General features: G+C 41.6%; 1 protein-coding gene across 1 annotated transcript in view; it reads right to left on the bottom strand.

Annotated features, from left to right (window-relative positions):
* Positions 1–23,017, bottom strand: part of LOC132151943 (septin-9-like) — a 109,732-nt gene extending 86,715 nt beyond the window's left edge. The window contains exon 1 of the mRNA XM_059560508.1: positions 22,807–23,017. Within this exon, the coding sequence (XP_059416491.1) occupies positions 22,807–23,008 (202 nt within the window). The 5' untranslated portion in view covers positions 23,009–23,017. The remainder of the gene's footprint in view (positions 1–22,806) is intronic.
* Between the last annotated feature and the right edge of the window lie 1,245 nt (positions 23,018–24,262).

The following is a 24,262-nucleotide window of genomic DNA, read 5'->3' as shown; positions in this document are numbered from 1 at the left end:
TTCATCAGTTTCAATATGAAAAATAACTTTCATATTGATTCTGTTGGGGAAAAAAATAATATCATTTTGTAATAAATCTTTGAAAATCAAACCTGCATTTTAATTTTTAATGTTATTATAATCTAAAGGTGCCATGTGAAAGTTTGAAACAGAAAATAGTGGTTTTCATCTTGCCACTTTCATGGTAAAGAAAGCAAATTTTTACTCAAATTAATCAAAATTGATTTATTGCATTTTGGAACAAAACCCTTCATATATATTATAAATTTTTTTTAGCATTTCTGGATTTAAGCAGATCTGAGTTTTTATAGCAAATCAAAATTGACTATAAATTACAAAATATACTGCATGAGTAAATTACAGATCACGTGGAAACAACTGGAAGGAAGGACTCGAGACAATCTGGTTTGAGGTCACTTCCCATCCAAAAAACTAAAATCAACAACAACAACAAATAAACAATAATAAAAAATTATATATATAATAATTAGGGCTGGTAATTTAACGCGTTAATTAGATTAATTAATTATGGAGAAAACTAACACGTTAAAATTATTAAAGCATTTAATGCACTTGCCCAGCCCCAGAACTATGCATCGTCTGCCATTTTATATAGTCGATTGATGACTAATATGAGGCAGGGCAATAGCTTACTCTGTGATGGGGCCAAGAGAATATCATTAAATTTCAAATCTCAAATAGTTTTTTAAATGTCTAATGAATCATGTTTCACCACTGTTTTCTGAATTGGTCAGTAGGCGCCCGAACTCTCATTGGGCAAACATACAAGCCACTGTTAGTGGTGACTGTCTTGTTCCAAAGTATAAGACCTCTTTTGGCTTTCTCTGGAAAGAAGCCAAAACTTTGAAATGGCTTACCTACTAATTTAAAACTAGAGACCAATGGTAATGCTTTTAACATAGGACTTAAACAATGGTTAAAAACCAAACAACAGTGCTCACACGAATAATTCTTTATATCATATTACTATTGCAATATTTTCTGACTATGTTGTCTTGGCTTTATAGCTTCTGTATAAATGAATTGTCTATTTTTTTCTTGTTGTAATTTTATTTTTTTCTTCTTTATTAGTATTGTTATTATTACTTTAACATTGTTATTGGTGTTTATTATTATTGGCATTGTTAATTTATTTTTCTCTCTTTTCTGAAAAATGTCCTATGGACTGGTGTTGAAAATTAGCATGCGTGCTAAAAGACTTAAGCATAGTGCATATGGTTTGTCCAATGTAACTATGATGTCCGTGTTAAATAAAAATCCCTTGACAGACCAGGATGCTTTTTCACATGCCCTACTGACATATATTTCACCCTTTATTTTACTCAAATGAGTGTCTGTAGGGACTGCAGGCTTGCATATGCACAGTCTGCAGGCTTTGAAACTCTGAAAAAAAAAAGTTGTGATCAAAGAGATAATACAATTACCTATGGTTTAAATGGCTAAATGGGTCAGGGATAATAAACCTCATCATATGAATAGGAAAATTTCACTTGTCTGCTTTTACAACCGCATTGTGTTTAAAATTGTGCTCTGGCAAACAATTCTCACTCAGTGATGGTGGCATTGGACTCATGTGACCATGGTGTACTGTAGTTTGTTCTTCAGTGATTATATTTAGGTTTCAAAATCCTCATGATGAACCAAACATGTAAGAATCATAAACTTTAATTTGTCACAGAGTTTATTTTCCACAATTACTCAAAAGAGTAATGCTAGATGCTAACCCTTGTGAAAAAAGTGTGCTTTTTGTGTACTTCAAATCTTAAAACTAAACTTTTTAAGAGTGCACTTGCAAATAATATAATAAAAAAATAAAAAAATCAAAGGCCACGTAAGTGTACTTAAAGAGAGTATACTTTAATGACAAAAGGTATTAACATACTTAAGTGCACTTTATAAAAATTCACTTTATAATAATATCTAATTAAGTATTACTTAAACACACATTTTACATAATTATGATTTTATTGTTTTAAATAAGTACACATATTTTTATATTTTTATCACTATACTAAACCACATTTAAAATAACAGATTTTAATTTCAACTTAAGTGTTTTCTCCAAAATAATGTTTGTTAATGTATTTTAAAGGTATTTAGTCTATAATATAAACTATGTGCATTAATGCAGTTAAAATAAATCTTTCTTCTAAACTTCAATACACTTTCTTCTCCAATAATACTTATAGATGAAATTTTCATCACCAGTTCCTGCACTATGAGCTTTACAAAGTTTAATTTTCTACATAATATTTGACATAAAGTGTCATTTATGAGGGGACCGAATTTGTATATAGTACTGTAGTTTACATTTGTGTACATAATACTTTGAATATCATTATGTTGTTCTAAGTTACTTAAACACAAATTTAAGTGCATTAGCCTAAGTTTAGCAAATCTAGCAAATCGAACTGTCCGAAAGAACTACTGGTGATCCGAAAACCGATGCAACCGGTTCTTTTGTTCGTTATCTGGCTCGGCTTGGTGTTCATCTTCAGTTCTCTCTTCACAGCAGTTCAGTCAGTGTACTGTTTGAGTGCATGCATTACTCCGGGATATTGGTTTGTTTGAACTCAGAGGGAGTGTCAGCCACATTAAAAAAGTTAACAGCTTAAGTCAATTTGTGGATTAATGCGTATTAGAGATGCGAACCGTTTAAAACGATTCAGTTCAATTTGGTGAACTGAATGATTCGTTCGCGAACCGGATATCCAGACTGCTTTGTTCTAAACTCTCTAACACAATAGACACGGAAGAGAAGACAATGCTGAATAACGTCGTCGTTTTTGCTATTTTTGGACCAAAATGTATTTTCGATGCTTCAAAAAATTCTAACTGACCATCTGATGTCACATGGACTACTTTGATGATGTTTTTCTTACCTTTCTGGACATGGACAGTAGACCGTACACACAGCTTCAATGGAGGGACTGAGAGCTCTCGGACTAAATCTAAAATATCTTAAACTGTGTTCCAAAGATAAACTGAGGTCTTACGGGTTTGAAACAACATGAGGGTAAGTTATTAATTACATAATTTTGCTATCTGGGTAAACTAATGTGTGAGAAGAGCGTGTTGTCGTGTACCTGGGGGGGGGGGGGGGGGGGGTTAAATGCGGGGCTGAAGCGAAATACATCTTATTATTGTATTAGATTATAAAAATAATAGTTATGATTATTATTATAATCTAATACATTAATAAGAAAATGAGCATAATATGCCTTGATTGTCGACAGAGAAATCTGCTTATGTCGATATCTCTGACTATCATCGATACACGATTCTATCGTCTATCGGCACAACCTTATTATAGGCTACACTGCACTGTAAAAATGTATTTTAGTTAGGTAAATGGGTAATGAATGAGACTAATATTTAATGTACAAAATCGATATCGATATTACATATATCAGATGCAAGACATGGGTAAGGCCATGATGGATTGTTTCAAGAGAAGAGATAATCAGCTCAAGTCTATGATGAGTTCTGCCCCGAATGCTGTGTCTACTCCTATAGCTTCACAAGCCTTCACAGCGTCATTCCCGGTTGGTCAGACAATGTCTACATCTCACACAATTCCTTATAAGGTGGCAATCAAACTAGATTTCCCCGTATTCGGACGTACAGAAGTTGAAGATCCAACTTGATCGACCAATGAGTGATGGTGAGATATTGGCAATACGTCCATCAGTATTGATGCACACCGGTAAAGACTGGTGGATGTCGGAGAAAATCCACGTCAACATGTGGAATCAATTCAAAGCTGTATTCCTTTGTTCCCTTCTACCAGATGACCATGAGGAAAATGAGAGAGAGAGAAAGCAAGAGATAGGTGAAAGTATTCAGACATTTGCTTTTCAATTTAGAGCTATGTGTCTGAGGCTGAGGCCATCGATGACAGAAAGAGAAATACTTCAGGCCACATTAAGGAACTGTAATCCTCGAGTTGCCAGTATTCTGAGAAGCACAGCCACGGCCTTTGATGAGCTGGTACGTGTTGGATCTTTAGTGGAATGGGACATGGCAAAGGAAATAGTTTATTGGAAGCAACGCAATGCTGAGCAAGTCAGCAGAAAAGGAGAGTCAGACAGATCAGTTAAAGGCAGAGGCGGAAGCCATAACATTGACCTACTATCAGAAAGTAACATCAAGCTTTTAACCTTTTCTGTAGTATTGCAGAAACATCCGGTTGAAGCTGTGATAGACACTAGTAGCTCATATTTGTTGATTCAAGAGTCCTTGTGGAGGAAATGGAAGGATTATGCTGAGTCCTGGAATCCAACAGAGGACTGTCATTTGCTCTTGCCAATGGCCAAGTACAATGAGCCCTTGGAGTAGTCAGTTGGGAATGTACATTGCAAGATATCACATGCCCAGTGCGGCTGTTCATTATGAGGAATCAAGATCTGTCATTTCCACTCATTCTTGGTCTTGATTTCCTTGTGGCTTAAAGCTTGACTTCAACAGTTTTTCTTCATTCATTCCCTGGACAAGAAACAACACAATCATTTTCTTGCTATTTACAACCTGCCAGTGTTAACATTCACTGTGCATTCAACTATACAAGTGTCAGAAAATACTATAACCATTATTAAGGATTTGGTGAGTCAAGCTGATATTTCATGTAGTGAGAAGAGGCAACTGGACTGGACATCCTTTTGGACTGCTTTCATTACAAAAAATAATTAATATGAGTTAATTCGTCTTCCCTTTGGGCTGAAAAAATGCGGGAGCTACCTTCCAAAAACTAATAAACAGAATATTGAAGTATTTGCTTGGTAAATGTTGCTTTGTGTATATTGATGACATTGTGGTGTATTCGAAAGATGTCCAACAACATATCAAAGATCTTAAGGCAGTGTTCTGTGAAATGGAAGCAGGTGGGTTGACACTAAACCTTAAGAAGTGTAACCTCTGTAAAAAAATCATTGTCCTTTTTGGGACATGTGATTTCTGAAGAAGGGATCAAAACAGAAGGGACCAAGGTGGAAGCCGTGAAGAACTTTCCCACACCAAGGAACTGAAAGGAAGTTCAGCGCTTACTCTGCCTTGCTGGATGGTATCATTAGTTCATTTCACATTTTTCAAAACTCGCTGCTCCGTTACATGCTCTCAAGAGGAAGAATATGCCATGGAATTGGACTGATTAGGGCCAGGATGCCTTTGAGGAACTGAAGGATGCTTTGCAAAAAGCCCCGGTTATAGTGCCACCAGATCCTAGCAGACCATTTAAAGTACAGACTGATACAAGCAACATCGGGTTGGGGGCTGTTCTGACCCAGGAATTAGACCAAGGTGAACGTGTCATTGCATATGCATCACGACTACTTCATGGAGCGGAGAAATCTAACTCTGTATCAAAGTCAAAGTCAAAGTCACCTTTATTTATATAGCGCTTTAAACAAAATCCATTGCGTCAAAGCAACTGAACAACATTCATTACGAAAACAGTGTCAATAATGCAAAAAAGGTAGTTAAATGCAGTTCATCATTGGATTTAGTTATGTCATCTCTGTTCAGTTAAATAGTGTCTGTGCATTTATTTGCAATCAAGTCAACGATATCGCTGTAGATGAAGTGTCCCCAACTAAGCAAGCCAGAGGCGACAGCGGCAAGGAACCGAAACTCCATCGGTGACAGAATGGAGAAAAAAACCTTGGGAGAAACCAGGCTCAGTTGGGGGGCCAGTTCTCCTCTGACCAGACGAAACCAGTAGTTCAATTCCAGGCTGCAGCAAAGTCAGATTGTGCAGAAGAATCATCTGTTTCCTGTGGTCTTGTCCTGGTGCTCCTCTGAGACAAGGTCTTTACAGGGGATCTGTATCTGGGGCTCTAGTTGTCCTGGTCTCCGCTGTCTTTCAGGGATGTAGAGGTCCTTTCTAGATGCTGATCCAGAATCTGGTCTGGATACGTACTGGATCCGGGTGACTGCAGTGACCCTCTGATCTGGACACAGACTGGATCTGGTGGCCACGGTGACCTCGGAACAAGAGAGAAACAGACAAATATTAGCGTAGATGCAATTCTTCTAATGATGTAGCAAGTACATAGGGTGTTATGGGAAGTGTTTCCGGTTCCGGTTTACCTAATTAATGCAGCCTAAAAATCCTTTAACGGATTTGGATAATAAAAGCATATTAGTATGTTATGTGTATGCCAGGTTAAAGAGATGGGTCTTTAATCTAGATTTAAACTGCAAGAGTGTGTCTGCCTCCCGAACAATGTTAGGTAGGTTATTCCAGAGTTTAGGCGCCAAATAGGAAAAGGATCTGCCGCCCGCAGTTGATTTTAATATTCTAGGTATTATCAAATTGCCTGAGTTTTGAGAACGTAGCGGACGTACAGGATTATAATGTAAAAGGAGCTCATTCAAATACTGAGGTGCTAAACCATTCAGGGCTTTATAAGTAATAAGCAATATTTTAAAATCTATACGATGCTTGATAGGGAGCCAGTGCAGTGTTGACAGGACCGGGCTAATATGGTCATACTTCCTGGTTCTAGTAAGAACTCTTGCTGCTGCATTTTGGACTAGCTGTAGTTTGTTTACTAAGCGTGCAGAACAACCACCCAATAAAGCATTACAATAATCTAACCTTGAGGTCATAAATGCATGGATTAACATTTCTGCATTTGACATTGAGAGCATAGGCCGTAATTTAGATATATTTTTGAGATGGAAAAATGCAGTTTTACAAATGCTAGAAACGTGGCTTTCTAAGGAAAGATTGCGATCAAATAGCACACCTAGGTTCCTAACTGATGACGAAGAATTGACAGAGCAACCATCAAGTCTTAAACAGTGTTCTAGGTTATTACAAGCAGAGTTTTTAGGTCCTATAATTAACACCTCTGTTTTTTCAGAATTTAGCAGTAAGAAATTACTCGTCATCCAGTTTTTTATATCGACTATGCAATCCATTAGTTTTTCAAATTGGTGTGTTTCACAGGGCTGCGAAGAAATATAGAGCTGAGTATCATCAGCATAACAGTGAAAGCTAACACCATGTTTCCTGATGATATCTCCCAAGGGTAACATATAAAGCGTGAAGAGTAGCGGCCCTAGTACTGAGCCTTGAGGTACTCCATACTGCACTTGTGATCGATAGGATACATCTTCATTCACTGCTACGAACTGATGGCGGTCATATAAGTACGATTAAAACCATGCTAATGCACTTCCACTGATGCCAACAAAGTGTTCAAGTCTATGCAAAAGAATGTTGTGGTCAATTGTGTCAAACGCAGCACTAAGATCCAATAAAACTAATAGAGAGATACACCCACGATCAGATGATAAGAGCAGATCATTTGTAACTCTAAGGAGAGCAGTCTCAGTACTATGATACGGTCTAAATCCTGACTGGAAATCCTCACATATACCATTTTTCTCTAAGAAGGAATATAATTGTGAGGATACCACCTTTTCTAGTATCTTGGACAGAAAAGGGAGATTCGAGATTGGTCTTTAATTAACTAGTTATTTGGGGTCAAGTTGTGGTTTTTTGATGAGAGGCTTAATAACAGCCAGTTTGAAGGTTTTGGGGACATATCCTAATGACAATGAGGAATTAATAATAGTCAGAAGAGGATCTATGACTTCTGGAAGCACCTCTTTTAGGAGCTTAGATGGTATAGGGTCTAACATACATGTTGTTGGTTTAGATGATTAAACAAGTTTATACAATTCTTCCTCTCCTATAGTAGAGAATGAGTGGAACTGTTCCTCAGGGGGTCTATAGTGCACTGTCTGATGTGATACTGTAGCTGATGGCTGAATGGTTGCAATTTTATCTCTAATAGAATCGATTTTAGAAGTAAAGTAGTTCATAAAGTCATTACTGCTGTGGTGTTGGGAAATGTCAACACTTGTTGAGGCTTTATTTTTCCATAATTTAGCCACTGTATTGAATAAATACCTGGGGTTATGTTTGTTTTCTTCTAAAAGAGAAGAAAAGTAATCGGATCTAGCAGTTCTCTTACGAGAGCTCTCTCGTACTGCGTCTTAGCTAAGACGCTACGGGAAAAGTCTCTTTTCACGAAATACTGAAGCAAAAAATTATCCTTAATTTTGTATTTTTGTAAAGCGCATTTGCAGCAGTACACAGCCATAGGCGAGATGGCTCATTCGCTCATTGGCTTGTTCTGCGGCAACTGCACAGCCTATCGAGCGCGGGCTGATGCAACATCAGACCAATAAGGGCGCTTCGCGCCCTTCTTGCCCCTTCCCGCCGAAACGGGTGTGGCCCAACCTATAAAAGGAGCTCGAAAAGGCTGACTCACCTGATTTTTCATCTCTTCAGCGAAGCTCACGCATCGCTGGATCACGGAGGAAGCAAGCGCCGGCTGAGAAAGCACATCAGCAGGACGAGCCATTCTGAAGCTGCTGGCATCGCCGCCTTCCATTGCCGTTCCTGCTGCGCTATCCGGCGCCTATATCCTTTCAATCCTGTTATATACAAGCTGTTCTTTATGTGTGTGTGTGTGTTCGCCCTGCGACACACACTCATAAAAGAGCTTGCGTCTTTTTTAAGATGCCTTCCTGCGGCTCGTCAGAGCCCCACTCAGCGAGGGAGACCGGTACGTCATCTGTGTCTCCTGCCTGGGTGAAGATCATGCAGCGCTCGCTCGCTGACGGCGGATGCCCCCACCCTGTTGCCATGGTGACTCTGAGGACTCGCCTGGCCTTTTTCTCTGAGCCTGCATTCTCCGCTGCGCTGAGGCGCCGTAAAAGCATTGCTTCCAGCGGATTCCGGAAACGTCTTCAGCTCAACCGAGCTCGCCGGTTCGCCCTGCTTCACCGGCCCCCCCTGCATCGCTTCCCGGTGGGCAGCGCCCGCTGTTTGCCGGCGCGTCGTCCGAGGAAGTCGATCTCAGGGCCGCGTCGGGGGAAGAGGACACGCGCTCTCTGCTAGCTTCGGGCAGTGAGGGCTGGGCGAGCTCCGAGGATCTGGCGCCTTCTGCTCAGAAGCCCAGCAGACGAGCTGACATCGAGAAGGAGCCGGGGCGAATGCTCGTGTTGGCCGCGATGAGTCTCGGCCGCGAGTGGTTTGCACCAGCGCCCCCCCCCTCTCGTTCCCGGCTGGATGGTATTTCCCTTTCGGATGAGCGTACTTCTCAAAGCCCGCCTCATTTCTTCCTGAGCTTCACGAAGAGGTGGCGAAGGCTTGGAACGCTCCATATTCAGCACGAACTCGTTCGTCTGTCTCACTAGCATTCTCCACACTGATGATGCTAAAAACAGGAACTACCACTCACTTCCGCCAGTGGAACAGGCGATAGCGATGCACCTTTGTCCGCCCTCTGCTGGACGGCGGCAAAAGCGGTGTTGCCATCTAAAGCCTCCTGTGTGACGCTGTGTCGACACTACTAACGATGGCTGCTTCATCGAAGCGCAGGTGTACGAGTTCCGCTGTGGCCGAGCTCTCACCCAAGCGTGCCGCTGTTTCAGTTCCAGGAATTGTGACTGTCTCAGCGTTTTCTGCAATGCGCAAGCCTGCACAGTTGCCCGCTTGCCTGCACACAAAAGCCGTTATCACAACAGCTTCAGCAACGCAGCTCGAGACCCCCGTTCTCGCTCTACTGGCCGTCGCCCCGCGCCGCGGGGACCGCGGCAGAGGATTATGGTGAGGCCGGGAGCCCCGAAGCCATCCTGGGAAAGCCATCTACGCATGCTGCATGACGCTGCGTCGGCACTACACACGATGGCTGCTTCATCGAAGCGCCGGTGTACGAGTTCCGCTGCGGCCGGGCTCTCACCTAAGCGCGCCGCTGTTTCAGTTTTCCAGAGATTGTGACTGTTTCAGCGTTGTTTGCAATGCGCAAGCCTGTACGGTTGCCCGCTTGCCTGCACACGAAAACCGTTATCACGGCTACCCAGATATTTCCCGAAAAAGGTGTAATTTCTGGTGTTCCGGCCACGGCCGATGGTGCTATAAATGTAGTGACGATGCCCACTGCTCAGTGCCCATCTCCGCATATAAGCACAGCCCTTCACACAGGGCTCGCGCCTATAAAAGCGACTCAAGTCGATCACGCGCACTACATAGTAGACGTGCCCACTCCTCAGTGCCCACAATCACTATGTCACACGCGTCATGTGGTTTCTGTAAAAACGAAACCCGTGCACGTTCGTCCGGCCACGGCCGATGGTGCTATAAATGTAGTGACGATGCCCACTCCTCAGTGCCCATCTCCACATGTAAGCACAGCCCTGCACACAGGGCCTGCGCCCATAATGTCGACTCAAGTCGGTCGCGCACACTGCATAGTAAACGTGCCCACCCCTCAGTGCCCACAATTACTATGTCACACGCGTCATGTGGTTTCTGTAAAAACGAAATCCGTGCATGCTCGATGGTGCTATAAATGCAGTGACGATTCCCACTACCCAGTGCCCATCTCCACATGTAAGCACAGCCCTGCACACAGGGCTAGCGCACATAAGATCGACACAGATCGGTCGAGCGCGCCGCATAGTAAACGTGCCCACTTCCCAGTGCCCACATACACTATGTCACATACGGCGCGGGGCTTCTGTAAAAACGAGGCCCGTGCACGTACATTCTGCACAGGCAGACAGCGAGTTGAAAGTGGTAAAAGTGCACACATGCAGCCCACGGTTACTCGCAGATATATCGAGTCCCACGGGACCCGCTCAGCCTCCCTCCAGTCGGTTAAGCGCCGGAACGGGGTCGAGGAAGAGCGATCTGCCCGCTGTGATCAGCGCGCTCCCCGCCTCAGATGCGCAGCACACTCGAGCGCCGCCGTTGCCCAGTCAACAGAGCGCGTTTCGCATCCAGCCCTTAGCCATTCATGCAGATGCATGGTCAGTGCTTCCAGGGGTTTCGGATTGGGTGCTAGGCATTATAAAGAGAGGCTACTCGCTACAGTTTTCTCGACGCCCACCGTGCTTTTCAGCGTGCGTCGAAACTACGGTCAAAACAGAAGTAGCACACATACTTCGGGCCGAAATATCAAAACTGTTGAGCAAAGGGGCTGTAGAGCCTGTGTCTCAAAGCGAGGGGGGGCTGTACAGCAGATACTTTCTGGTGCCCAAGAGAGACGGGGGTCTCCGGCCCATACTGGATCTAAGACAGCTGAACAGGCATTGATGAAACGCAGTTTCAAAATGCTCACGACCAGGAAGCTCCTCGCGCAGATTCGCAGAGGGGACTGGTTCATGTCAATAGATCTGAAGGACGCGTATTTTCAAATACAGATAGCGTCAAACCACAGGCGATATTTGAGATTCGCCTTCGAGGGCCAGGCATACCAGTTTGCAGTCCTGCCATTCGGCTTGTCCGTAGCTCCTCGTACGTTTACGAGGTGCATGGATGCAGCGCTCGCTCCTCTTAGACTCAGAGGCACACGAGTGCTGAATTATTTGGACGACTGGCTGGTTCTGGCCCGATCATGAGCGGAGCTCATGGACCACAGAGCCGTTTTACTCGATCACCTCGAGAAGCTCGGCCTCAGTGTCAATTGGGTGAAGAGTTCGCTGAACCCCAGTCAGACGATCCTGTTTCTGGGTATAGTTCTGAACTCGTGTTCCATGACGGCGCGGCTGTCACCACAGCGCGCGATGGGCATTCAGCGTGCAGCGAGTTCTTTCCACTGTGGCGCGACTGTGTCGCTCAAACACTGTCAAAAGATGCTGGGTTTCATGGCCTCAGCATCTCCGGTTCTGCGGCTGGGCCTGCTCCGCATGCGCCCCCTGCAGTTCTGGCTGAAGGCTCGGGTGCCGCGCAGAGCGTGGGCGTCTGGCCGGCTGCATTTCAAGGTCGATCAGAGCTGTGTTGCGGCTCTAGCACCTTGGACAGCGAACGGCTGGTACCGATCAGGTGTAAGCCTGGGGACTTCCCCGAGTGTGAAAATGGTGTCGACGGACGCCTCCACTTCGGGATGGGGAGCGCTGCTCGAAGGCAGACCGTCCTTTGGCCTATGGTCAGAACGGGAAAAGCTCCATCATATCAACTGCCTGGAAATGCTGGCAGTGGAGAACGCGCTGACGCGCCTTTGTCCCCATATCAAGGATCACCACGTCATAGTCCGTTCGGACAACATGTCCGTGGTGTCCTACATAAATCGCCAGGTCGGTCTCGGGTCCCGAAACCTGTGCAGGCTGACGGAACGCCTCCTGATTTGGGCTCAGCGCAACGTGCGCTCGCTGAGAGCAGTGCATGTGCCTGGACTGCAGAATCTGGGTCCAGACAGGCTGTCCAGAGGCAATGTTCCTACGGGCGAATGGTCTCTACACCCGCAAACAGTCCGGCTGTTGTGGGAGAGATTTGGCATGGCGGAGGTGGGCCTCTTTGCGTCCCATGAAAACGCTCACTGCCCCGCGTTCTTTTCCAAGAACGAAAGCGTGCTGTCACGGAGATGGCCGTGCTGCCCGCTTTATGCATTCCCTCCCGTCTCCCTCCTTCCGCAGGTGATAGAACGGGTGAGAGAAACGAGATGTTCAATACTGCTTGTAGCACCTCTTTGGAATAAACAACCATGGTTCCCAGATTTGATGCATTTAGCAGATGTCGCCCCGTGGCCGGTACCGTTGAGGAGAGACCTCCTCTCGCAGGCCAGGGGCTCGATTTGGCACCCTCAACCGGAGTTGTGGTCCCTCTATGTATGGGCACTCAATGGTTACCCGCTGATCTCGCAGTGGGAGTGCTAAATACCATCACTCAGGCTAGAGCTCCGTCGACACGACGTCTGTATGCCTCGAAGTGGTCGGTGTTCTCCAGCTGGTGCACAGCTCGAGGTTATTCACCCCTTAGTTGTGAGGTGACGGAGGTCCTCTCCTTCCTTTAGGAGCTGTTGGATAAGGGCAGAGCCCCAGTTTATGTGGCTGCCATCGCGGCGTTTTCTGAAACGGCGTCCGGTCAGTCAATAGGAAGGAATGATTTAGTCATCCGGTTCCTCAGAGGAGCTAGGAGGCTGAATCCTCCCAGACCTCCGTCAGTCCCTATGTGGGACCTCGCGGCGGTTTTGGAGGCCTTGAAAGGTCCCCCTTTCAAGCCTATCCAATCGATTAGCCTTCAGCATCTGTCGTTCAAGACAGTATTCTTGTTGGCTCTCGCTTCTGTGAAGCGTGTGGGTGATTTGCACGCGCTCTCGGTGAGCCAGTCGTGCTTGGAGTTTGGGCCCAATGACTCAAGAGTCATACTCAAACCTAGGCACGGTTATGTGCCGAAATCCCTCAACACACCGTTTCGGGCTCAGGTTATTGCCCTGTCTGCCCTGCCGGTGTCAGGGGAGGATGGAGACTCGAGTCTTCTTTGCCCTGTCAGGGTTTTAAGAGCTTATGTGTCTCGCTCTGCTGCCTTTCGGCAGACGGAGCAGCTATTTGTCTCGTTCGGTGGGCGTTCCAAGGGAATGGCTGTTTCGAGACAGACTCTATCCAGATGGATAGTTGACGCCATAGCGTTAGCTTACGCTTCCAGGGGCCTTCAGTGCCCGTTGGGCGTCAGAGCACACTCCACAAGAGGCATCGCCTCGTCGTGGGCGTGGTCTACTGGGATCTCCTTGCAGGATATATGTATGGCGGCAGGTTGGGCCTCGCCGTCTACATTTATCGGGTTCTATAACCTGGAGGTTCCCGCCTTGCAAGCAAGGCTGCTGTCGGTATAGGCGAATCAGGGCCCTGAGGGGAATTCTGAGTTCACGAGCGCTATGCGCTGCCGACTGTTATATGGGCAGTATTGCGTAAGACCCGCATTGCCACATTGGTCAGGCCTTGCCTCGGCTGTGTGACGTCATATTGCCGCATCTACGGATGCTGCTAGATATGGGACGGAGGGCTTTTTCCCTTTTCTGTCCTGGACTCTCTGTGAGTCCCTCAGGTGACTGTGCACTGTAAATCCTGGGCGTTGCTTCAGGTTTATTGGTGTGTGATCCCTGCGCGCACGGCGTTTTACATTGGGTTCCCGTAGCGTCTTAGCTAAGACGCAGTACGAGAGAGCTCTCGTAAGAGAACGTACTCGGTTACTAAACGTAACCTCGGTTCTCTCTAGAAGAGCGAACGAGTACTGCGTTCTCTGCCGTGCGCACGATTCACTCTGGTTCGCTTCGGCGATGAAATAAATCAGGTGAGTCAGCCTTTTCGAGCTCCTTTTATAGGTTGGGCCACACCCGTTTCGGCGGGAAGTGGCAAGAAGGGCGCGAAGCGCCCTTATTGGTCTGATGTTGCATCAGCCCACGCTCGATAGGCTGTGCAGTTGCCGCAGAACAAGCCAATGAGCGAACGAGCCGTCTCGCCTATGGCTGTGTACTGCTGCAAATGCGCTTTACAAAAATACAAAATTAAGGATAATTTTTTGCTTCAGTATTTCGTGAAAAGAGACTTTTCCCGTAGCGTCTTAGCTAAGACGCAGTACTCGTTCGCTCTTCTAGAGAGAACCGAGGTTACGTTTAGTAACCGAGTACGTTTTTAATGCTTTTCTGTAGGATATGTTACTTTCCCGCCAAGCAATACGAAATACCTCTAGTTTTGTTTTCCTCCAGCTGCGCTCCATTTTTCGGGCTGCTCTCTTTAGGGTGCGAGTATGCTCATTATACCATGGTGTCAAACTGTTTTCCTTAACCTTCCTTAAGCGTAAAGGAGCAACTTTATTTAAAGTGCTAGAAAAGAGAGAGTCCATAGTTTCTGTTACATCATCAAGTTGTTCTGAGGTTTTGGATATGCTAAGGAATGTGGTTACATCAGGAAGATAACTTAAAAAGCAGTCTTTTGTGTTAGAAGTGATGGTTCTTCCATACTGGTAACAAGAAGTAGAATTTACAATTTTGGCTATATGAAGTTTGCACAGAACTAAATAATGATCTGAGATATCATCACTTGGCTGAATAATTTCAACCCCATCAACATCAATTCCATGTGACAGTATTAAATCTAGAGTATGATTTCGACAATGAGTAGGTCCTGAAATGTGTTGTCTAACCCCAGTAGAGTTCAGAATGTCTATAAATGCTGATCCTAATGCATCTTTTTTTATTATCAACATGGATATTAAAATCACCAACTATTAAAACTTTATCTGCAGCCAGAACTAACTCGAATGTAAAATCACCAAACTCTTTAATAAAGTCTGCATGGTGCCCTGGTGGCCTGTATACAGTAGCCAGTACAAACATAACAGGGGATTTATCATTAACATTTGTTTCTCTGGATAATGTTATATGAAGCACCATTACTTCAAACGAGTTATACTTGAAGCCTGCCCTCTGAGAAATCCTGAAAACGTTGTTATAAATTGAAGCAACACCTCCACCTTTACCTTTTAGACGCAGCTCATGTTTATAACAGAGAAGGAATGACTTGCTGTGGTATGGGCAATGGAAAAGTGGCAGAAGTATCTGGAAGGAAGACAGGTCCAAATTCTCACAGACCATGCAGCACTTGTTTGGGTATTTAACCATCCTCGACCTACTTCAAAACTCATGAAGTAGGCCATCCGACTTCAGGGTCTTGACTTCACTGTGCAATACAGGAAAGGCAAGTGCAAGGTTGTTCCTAACTCATTATCTCGTGCCCTACCTGAAGAGGATCTTCCGAGTCCAATTGCAGTATGTCATGCACATGATGTGGGTAAGGATTTGCTTGTGGACTGGGAAGAATTAGGAAGATCCCAGAAGGATGACCAAGCACTGTAGGACCTGTGGGACAATGCAAAACATCCCCCACAAGATCTACATCATATTCACTATGTTGTACAGAATCAGTTTTTGTTCCGGTGCATTCCTGACTCGCTGAATGGCAGTAGATTGCAAGTGGTTATTCCCACCAAACATCGTCAGAAATTCCTTGAATTCGCCCATGATAATCTACTGAGCGGATATTTGGGGCGGATGAAGACGTTACGTCGGTTGCTCAATGTGGTATATTGGCCAGAAATTAGATGGGATGTTTGGAATCACTGCAAGCAATGTCAGGTTTGCCAGCAGTACAAGCCGCGGATATCCAAGCTTTATGGACAACTACAGTCGACACTAGGTCTGCAACTAATGATTATTTTGATAATCAATTAATCTTTCAATTATTTTTATGATTAATCGATTAATCAGTTTATGTACTTATATTTTAGTTTTGCCCATTTTTTCCAAGTAAATTATTAACAAAGGGTCTTTATCATTCAACATAGACTATTTAGAGATTTTAACGATTTTGCATTATCATATCCTCATCAAAAACATACCTGGAGTTAGTAATCCTTTGTCGAACTCTTCTGCAATCAAAACACTGACCCATACATACTCAAATTTCACAAGAATATTTCAAATAATGTTTTCACCATGAAAGTCCTTAGGGCTCCTAACGTAGTTTAAAACCCCTTAACTGTCACCCCGACCTGAATACGGGACGCCTACATTTACTTCACTATATTACAATCAAATCTAATCTAATCTTGACAAACTATATATCGTTGAAAAGGTCTTAGACTCCCAAATATATATTTTACCAATGTGTTTTGTTAAAAATTATGAAAAAGGAAAAGTAATAGATCAATTTATGACAAGAGTGCACCCTCAAAAATCTAAATTATAACAAGAGTTTTGACCTTTGTATAAAAAAAGACTTCTTCATTGCCTTTTTTCTATTACATTTTAGAAATCATCAGAAGTTATATATCAACTGAAAACTTAAAATTTCAAAATTCATCCTTTAAAACCAATTTTAAAATCAAACATTGCATTACCATGTAAATGGTTCAACAATATCATGTTACAAAATGTTTTCAGTCATGAATTATAAAAATTTAGGTTTGTATCATGCACATTCAAGTCTATCTTCAAAAACGTTAGTGACAGTTAAGGGGTTCATCCCAAACAAAGTTTATTAAGGACTCTTTCAGAACATTTTTTTTTATGAAGAATAATAATAAAACAGAATAAAATTGCATTAAATTGCATTTTATATTTTTTTTCCTGTAAACAGTGTATACCTGGGAAACAGCTTTATAGCTTATGCTGTGAAACTGTAAACAATCCTTAAAATAAAGTGCCAATGGCATGAAACCTAAATGGAACTCAAATTTTAAAGTAAAATTTAAAGAAAAATCCATCAGAAGGTTGTCCAGAAAAAAAATCGGACACTTACAAAAAACCTGCTGTGTGAAAAAGAGCAGTGAATACTTAGAAAAAAGCTGCATTTCAAATACATTTAAACATTTACCTCTCTCATTCAGTCATAATTAGGCTCAAAGACTGAATTATGAACTGGTAAACGACAAACTGATCACAGAACATGTTTGTAAAGCTTTAAATGTTAATTGTTAAAAAGCAATGTTATCAATGTAAAAGCTTACGACTAAACATTTGCAAACAACATTGTACTGCAGAATCTGCACAAATAAAAGTCTTAAACAGTTAAACAGTTCAGTAGTGCAGAGTTTACAGGTTACTCTTCTTTTTTGAAGGCTCAAAGTAAAGTGCTCCAACTCTTTGGATGACTTTGTTAGATTAGTTTTATCTTTTGCTTTTTTCTTTTTCTTTCTCGAGCTTACTCTACTGCCGCCTGCCTCCGCCATCTTGCTGAATGCTGCAGAGACGTTGTGCGGGAAGTACATGGCATAAAACGAGGCCAGCTATTCGCTATTCGCTACTTCTCCTGCTGTACTGTCTGAGTAAAACCTCCGGTGGCTCATTACTGCCACACTTTGGTCAGCGCAGATTTAAAATATGCACGAAATGAGCCGCTTACGGAAAATAAAAGTTATTTAGCATCTAATCATTGACTAAATTAGTTGACAACTATTGTAATAATCGATTTTAATCAATTAAATCGATTAGTTGTTTCAGCTCTAGTCGACACCCATCAAGGAACCCGGATATATGTTGGGCTTGGATCTCATGGGCCCTTTTCCGAAAAGCTCAAAATTGAATGAGTATCTGTTGGTTGTCGTGGATTATTGCAGTAAGTGGGTGGAACTGTTCCCATTACGCTCAGCGAAGACTTGTGTGATAGCAGACATTCTTGCCAAGGAGATTTTTACTAGCTGGGGAACTCCGACTTACCTCGTTTCTGATCGGGGACCCCATTTCACGTCTCAGCTACTCAATGCCACATGCAAGCAGTGGGGAGTGATTCAAAACTTACCACAGCATATCACCCACAAACCAACTTGACAGAGAGAATGAATTGCACTCTCAAAACCATGATCACCTCTTATGTCAGAGATAACCATTGGGATTACGTATAGGTGGGTTCATGAGTTTCGCTTTGCCATCAATTCTGCATGGCAAGAAAGTACCTCATTTACTTCAGCAGAAGTTGCTATAGGACGCAAAATGAAAGGACCCATGAATCAGTTCCAATATCGTCACGCAGATCCTGACCACTCTGCGTACAATGTCATTGAACTCCAGCAATCCCTAATGATCTGGGTAAAAGAAAATGTTGCGAGAGCCCAGGAATGACAAAGGAAGTACTACAACCAGAAAAGACGACAGTAGACTTTTGAAGAGGGAGATCTTGTTTGGGTTCATACTCATCCACTGTCTCGAGCAGGGGATGTGTTCATGGCAAAGTTGGCTCCTAAGTGGAAAGGACCTGCAAAGGTATTCAGACAATTGAACAAAGTCGAAGTATAGTCGAAGTGTCAACTGACCCTGTGCAAACTGAAACTTATCATGTAGAGAATTAGAAAAAAGTTTTATGGTTATGTTTAACCTTTATCTAAAGGGCGGGGTATGTAACAGTTCTGAAAAGCTGTTTCATGTCATATGCTGTAATGCTTCTCCCCACCTCAAGGGGGATCTAGGGAGGTTTCTGAAGGGAAGGCTATCCTTTTAAGAGAGATGAGTAAAACTGTTTGGTAGAGGTACTGGCATGCATAGTTGCCAAGTTGGCTTATAATACGTGACTTTGGGCTTTTTTTTTTTTTTTGTAAGTCGCGTCTAAACAGCACGGGTTGCGTTTTTTTGGGCTTATTAAAAAATATATGGTTGCTTGGTAGGAAAATCTGACAAGCGACTTTGTTTTCTTTACATTGATGGTGGTTGCCGTTTTCTCAATCTCAAAATACATTGATTGACACCGTCTGCTCACAGATATACCCAATCAGTGCAATCATAAGTGCTGTGGCTTAACATTCGTCAAAAAATTCTGCTAAATCCGCCCCCTTATCCCCCTCATTGGAGAAGATGACCTTCTTTTGTAAGGTAAATTTGTAATTTTTACAATGTTTTTGTAATATATTAATTATAACAGGCTTTAATAAAAAACAAGTAGGCCTAATCCTATACTATACTAACAGAAGATACATATGGTTCAATTTTACTTTATTAAGCTAAATATATGTTACAGCTCTCCTTAAATGCTCTTGTCTTTCCCTTCTTGTCTTTTTGTCCTTTTCCTTCTCTCCAATCCTATTCAGCCTCACAGGTGATTGGAGATGAGGAAAATGCGTGCCCTCCGCTTTGTTGCAGTTAGCGGATTTATTTTTTTCCCTAATCAGTTTATCCTTTTCTAATAAAGGAGTGGTTTCAGTTTAATATGTTGCAGGCTCATTTATTGGTAATAAATAATAATGCGGAAAATAAATAATCGAATAATATTGGGCTTGTTTTGGGCTTGTTTTTGAAGTTCCAGTTGTTTATTTGTCTCGCGAGGTTTGGCAACTCTGCTGGCATGGCTTTGATCAGATATACTAAAACATTAACCACTTTTAAATCTAGACTCAAAACTCATCTGTTTAGCTGTGCATTTATTGAATGAACACTGTGCGATGTCAGAACTGATTGCACTGTATTTTACGTATTCACTGTATTTTATGTCAAATCATTTTATATTTTAAATGTTTAAAATTCATTTAAATTTTTTTTTTTAAATAATTAATCTTTCTTTTATGTAAAGCACTTTGAATTACCATTGTGTACAAAATGTGCTATATAAATAAATATAAGAACAAATATTTGGTTCTACAGCTTAGTGTAAGTTATGTATATATTTTGTAATCCTACATTTATTTTTTGTGTTCAGTTGCATATTTAGATTTTTGTTTTGCATATTTGTTCAGAGGGGTATTTTTAGGCCTCTTTTGACGAACAAGCACACTGCATCTGGACTTTAAGATCTTTTCCTACACCTTTGCTTATTTGGACTGACGTTTGGTTATGGTTTGGGACACTGTATGTTGAAATTTGGTGGATTTCCAATTGAACTGTCGGAATGTGGTGAGATACTCATTACTTACATGACTATGTGGGAGTTGTGAGAAATGGACTTTATTTATGATTGAACTCAACATGTTGTGGTTGGGCTTAAATGCTCTAACAATATGTGAATTTTTTTTTCTTTGAATGTTTTGTTGATATTGGTGCTGTTATGGGTGTTCGCTCTTTAAACCTTTAAATATATTCTTCTCTACTCTTGGATGAATGGAATCCCTTCCTTTTATATATGTGACAAAACAAGAGTGTTACAATATGAGTCCTTTAATGAATTGTTGCCCAGTCAGCTCACCCTGATAACACATTATGAGCTAAAAGTACTATTAAGTCACTATCCCTATGGATTTTAACTTCTTTGAATCTTATTCAAGTAATATATTCCCACTTGTGCATTTACAGATGCCCCTTTAATCATCAAATATTTTACAGGTAACAAACCAAAGGATGAGGACAGTAGCTTTGCTGTGCCAGCCGTGGTAAATACAGGAATATTCTTCATGAAGATGTGCAAGAGAAGCTTGCAAGGCAAGTTGAGAAAAAAAGGAACCTTTCTCCGTTTTCATGGATTTTGGGATATTTATCTAGTTTCTGTTAATTGATAAAGTTATGTTTTATTCCCTTTAAAGTAGGATTTGTTTTAAATCTATTTTTAAAGCTCAGTTTCAGTAGAGTTGGTGTGTTCAGGAATTCAGGTGTTTGTAGGAAGTCTGAAGAAATATCTCCAAGCATTTTGCAGATACTGACTTTCTTGCCCCTATGGAACATTTCCACTCACACAGACTGTGAAAAGATGGTGTGCAGCTTCATGACATTTACTGTCAATGGAGAGCTTCTGTGACATTGACAGAGAGCACTTCCCAGCAAGTTCATTTGGGGTTCTTTTTTTATTATGATTTATTATTGATTAATGAGTTTATTTAGTCAAGTTTGCATTCACTAATGCTGGAGTAAGATTTTATGAGAAAACTTTGTTTTTAATGTTGGTGCTATTAAAGGTTTTGAGAACTAATGGCCTGGTTTCACAGACAGGGCTTAGACTAAGCCATGATCATAGTTCAATAAGGACATTTAAGTAATTTTCATTAACATGCCTTAAAAAACATTACTGGTGTGCGTCTTGAGACAAAACAAAGGCACTGATATTTTTAAAGATCAGTCAGTGCAATTTTCTTTCAGTTGAAATGGCTCAGAATTACATTTTAGTTTGGGGCTAGGCTTAAGCCTTGTCTGTGAAACCGGGGGCACAAGTAACACTGTTTGGTAATGTTTTACAATAAGGTCTCATTTGTTGTACATGGAATGGTTATTATTATTATTATGATTTTTATTTTGTATATATATATATTTTTTTTCTTTAATCAAATGTGTGTGTGTGTGTGTGTGTTTGTGTGTTAGTTATTTTATATGTTTTGGGGACAAAATGACTCCACAAGGATAGTAATACCAGTAAATTTGGACCTTTCCAGGTCAACCATGAGGAAACGGGCTTATACATCATAGAGAATTATGTTTTCTATGATTGGGAGATTAGGTACTTTTGTATGCAAGCAGTAAGTAAGTATGTAATCATAACATTTTTAAACTTTAAATGAAGTCTGGCATAAACAGCCTCTGGATGTTTTTTTTAATTATTATTATATTTTTTTTATGTATAGCTTCAACTACAGTTACCATTCAAGTTTGCAGATACTCCACCGCTGCACTGACTGACCACTTTCCTTAAAATTCAGCACAAATCTCCTCTACCTCAAATCCTTCGTAAGAGTAAGAAGCCTGTGGCTGCCTTGCAGCTTTCTTCCACTCATGGCTCATTTGCATCTTGCAAATTTCTCATGGACCGTAAGGGACAAAACTCAACAGCTCGTTCAGGATGTCAGAGTCAGTTTAAGTTTAGTGCCCAGCTGAGATAAAACACAAAACAGAAAAGCTTGGAGCTCAGCTTAAGGGGGGATGAGGCTCAGAAAATCAAAATCACATGAAGCAGAAGAATAAAAAATAACTTCTCTCAATAATGACACACATTTACGTTTCACACAGTTTTTGCTCACCCTTTAAAGCAATAGATGACGTTAAAGACAATGAGATCCAACCACAGACCCGGGCACCTCAGGAAAGACCACCAAAAAAAACCCACTAAATAACATATGTGCTCCATGGCTGTTTTAAAAGACATTGAATTTGTATAAAAAAGAAAAGAAAATCAGAAGACAACTGAACAGTGTGTTTTTTAAGAGCTTCATTCTTCTATTCTGGGAGAAATACATCTGTTTACGTGGATTGTACTTACCATATTTTCCAGACTATAAGTCACACTTTTTTTCATAGTTTGGCTGGTCCTGCGACTTATAGTCAGGTGCGACTTATTTATCAAAATTAATTTGACATGAACCAAGAGAAAACATTACCGTCTACAGCCGCGAGAGGGCGCTCTATGCTGCTCTGTGCTCATGTAGTCTACGCTGAAGACATAGAGCGCCCTCTGGCGGCTGTAGATGGTAATGTTTTCTCTTGGTTGTAAATAAATGCAACTTATATATGTTGTTTCATCATCATGACGTATTTTTGGACTGATGCGACTTATACTCAGGTGCGATTTATAGTCCGAAAAATACGGTACTATGCCCATTAGAACTAGGGGATTTCCGTCCAACATGATTAGGTGATGGACACCTTGTTGTAACTGGTGGATGCTGAAGACTGTCATGACCTTTAGTGTCTGATGATTTTGTGACACTGACTTCAAGCTTTCTTGCTGATCCATCTGCAGTTTGGTGGCTCACTTTTCCTGAAGGTGGTCTCTGGGAGTTTAGCACTGGCATGGGGAATGGTGATAGATGCTGCACGTTTGATGGGGGCAATATTTCCAGTGTCTTGCTGAAGGTGAGTGCTTCTGCATTTCAGGGGTCTTACCGTGGCTCAAGGCACCTGGCACCTGGCCGAGGCTGTTTGTTTCACTTCTTCTCTGTTGGCATAAATCTGCTTCTCAAATATTATTCTTGTTGGCTGAACAGAAACAAACTAATTTCTGATTTCTAAAACCATTTTGTGAATTCAGAAGTATTGCAATTTGATGATATCATATGAATCAGTATGGTCTGACCTGAACAAAAAAATATGATTTTTATAATGTCACCACGAAGATTTACCCCTAAACCAACCCTCAAGAGTAAATTGTACAAAAACCTACAAAGGAGGTACAGATTCATATGAAATACTTATGAAGTTTAACTGTTAAATATAAAAACAATATTTAATTCAAAATCATTCCATTTCACTCCATGTCAGCATGGCTGTGTTTACTTACAGCTAAATCAGTCATGCTAATATTAAAATATTATATATATATATATATATATATATATATATATATATATATATATATGAAAGATTGAGCTCCTTGTTCAACACAGTATTACCAGTTACATTTCAGATTTTTGCTCCATTGACATATTATTTTGAATAAAAACAAAGCAGAATCAAAAACATGACATGTCTCTGAATAACACAAAGCAGTGGGTTGTTCCTAAATGAATCAGTGTTGAACAAATTAGTTGAGTAAAACATACAGTGACACACAAAAATAAACTGACTGCTGTATAATGCATATTTCAATCCAACAAAACAGATCTAACTCTCATACTGAATGAAAATCAGGTTTTGCTGTAAATCCTGAGAAGATTGGAGCACCTGGACTTTCAAGACCAATGCATTTTTACACTTTCACGCTCTGAATTTTGAGCAATATTGAAATCAGTCTGCTAAGAGACTAGTCTTATTTTATTCTGTTTGTGAACAAAAAGCTTGTTTTTTTTTCTATTTCTCACTTTTACCAAAAGTGCTTACAGCAAGACCATACAGCTGAAACTGCTAACCACACGACAATTTTTGTTTTGCCAGTAAAATGTAGTAACTGATGGTTACATGAACATTGCAACTATACATGTTTAAGTATATACCTGGGATAGCCTTAAATAGCTTTGCCATTGTTGCTGGATGAGATGTCAAAGCCTAGCCCTGTCATACGTGGCAGAGGTTCAGGGGTTCGAGCTTTTGGGGTGTCAGGGGGCTTTGTA

Source organism: Carassius carassius, chromosome 10, assembly GCF_963082965.1.
Source record: "Carassius carassius chromosome 10, fCarCar2.1, whole genome shotgun sequence".
NCBI classification, from domain to species: domain Eukaryota; kingdom Metazoa; phylum Chordata; class Actinopteri; order Cypriniformes; family Cyprinidae; genus Carassius; species Carassius carassius.
Note: the sequence above shows the minus strand (reverse complement) of the source record. Positions and strands in the feature narration are given on the sequence as shown.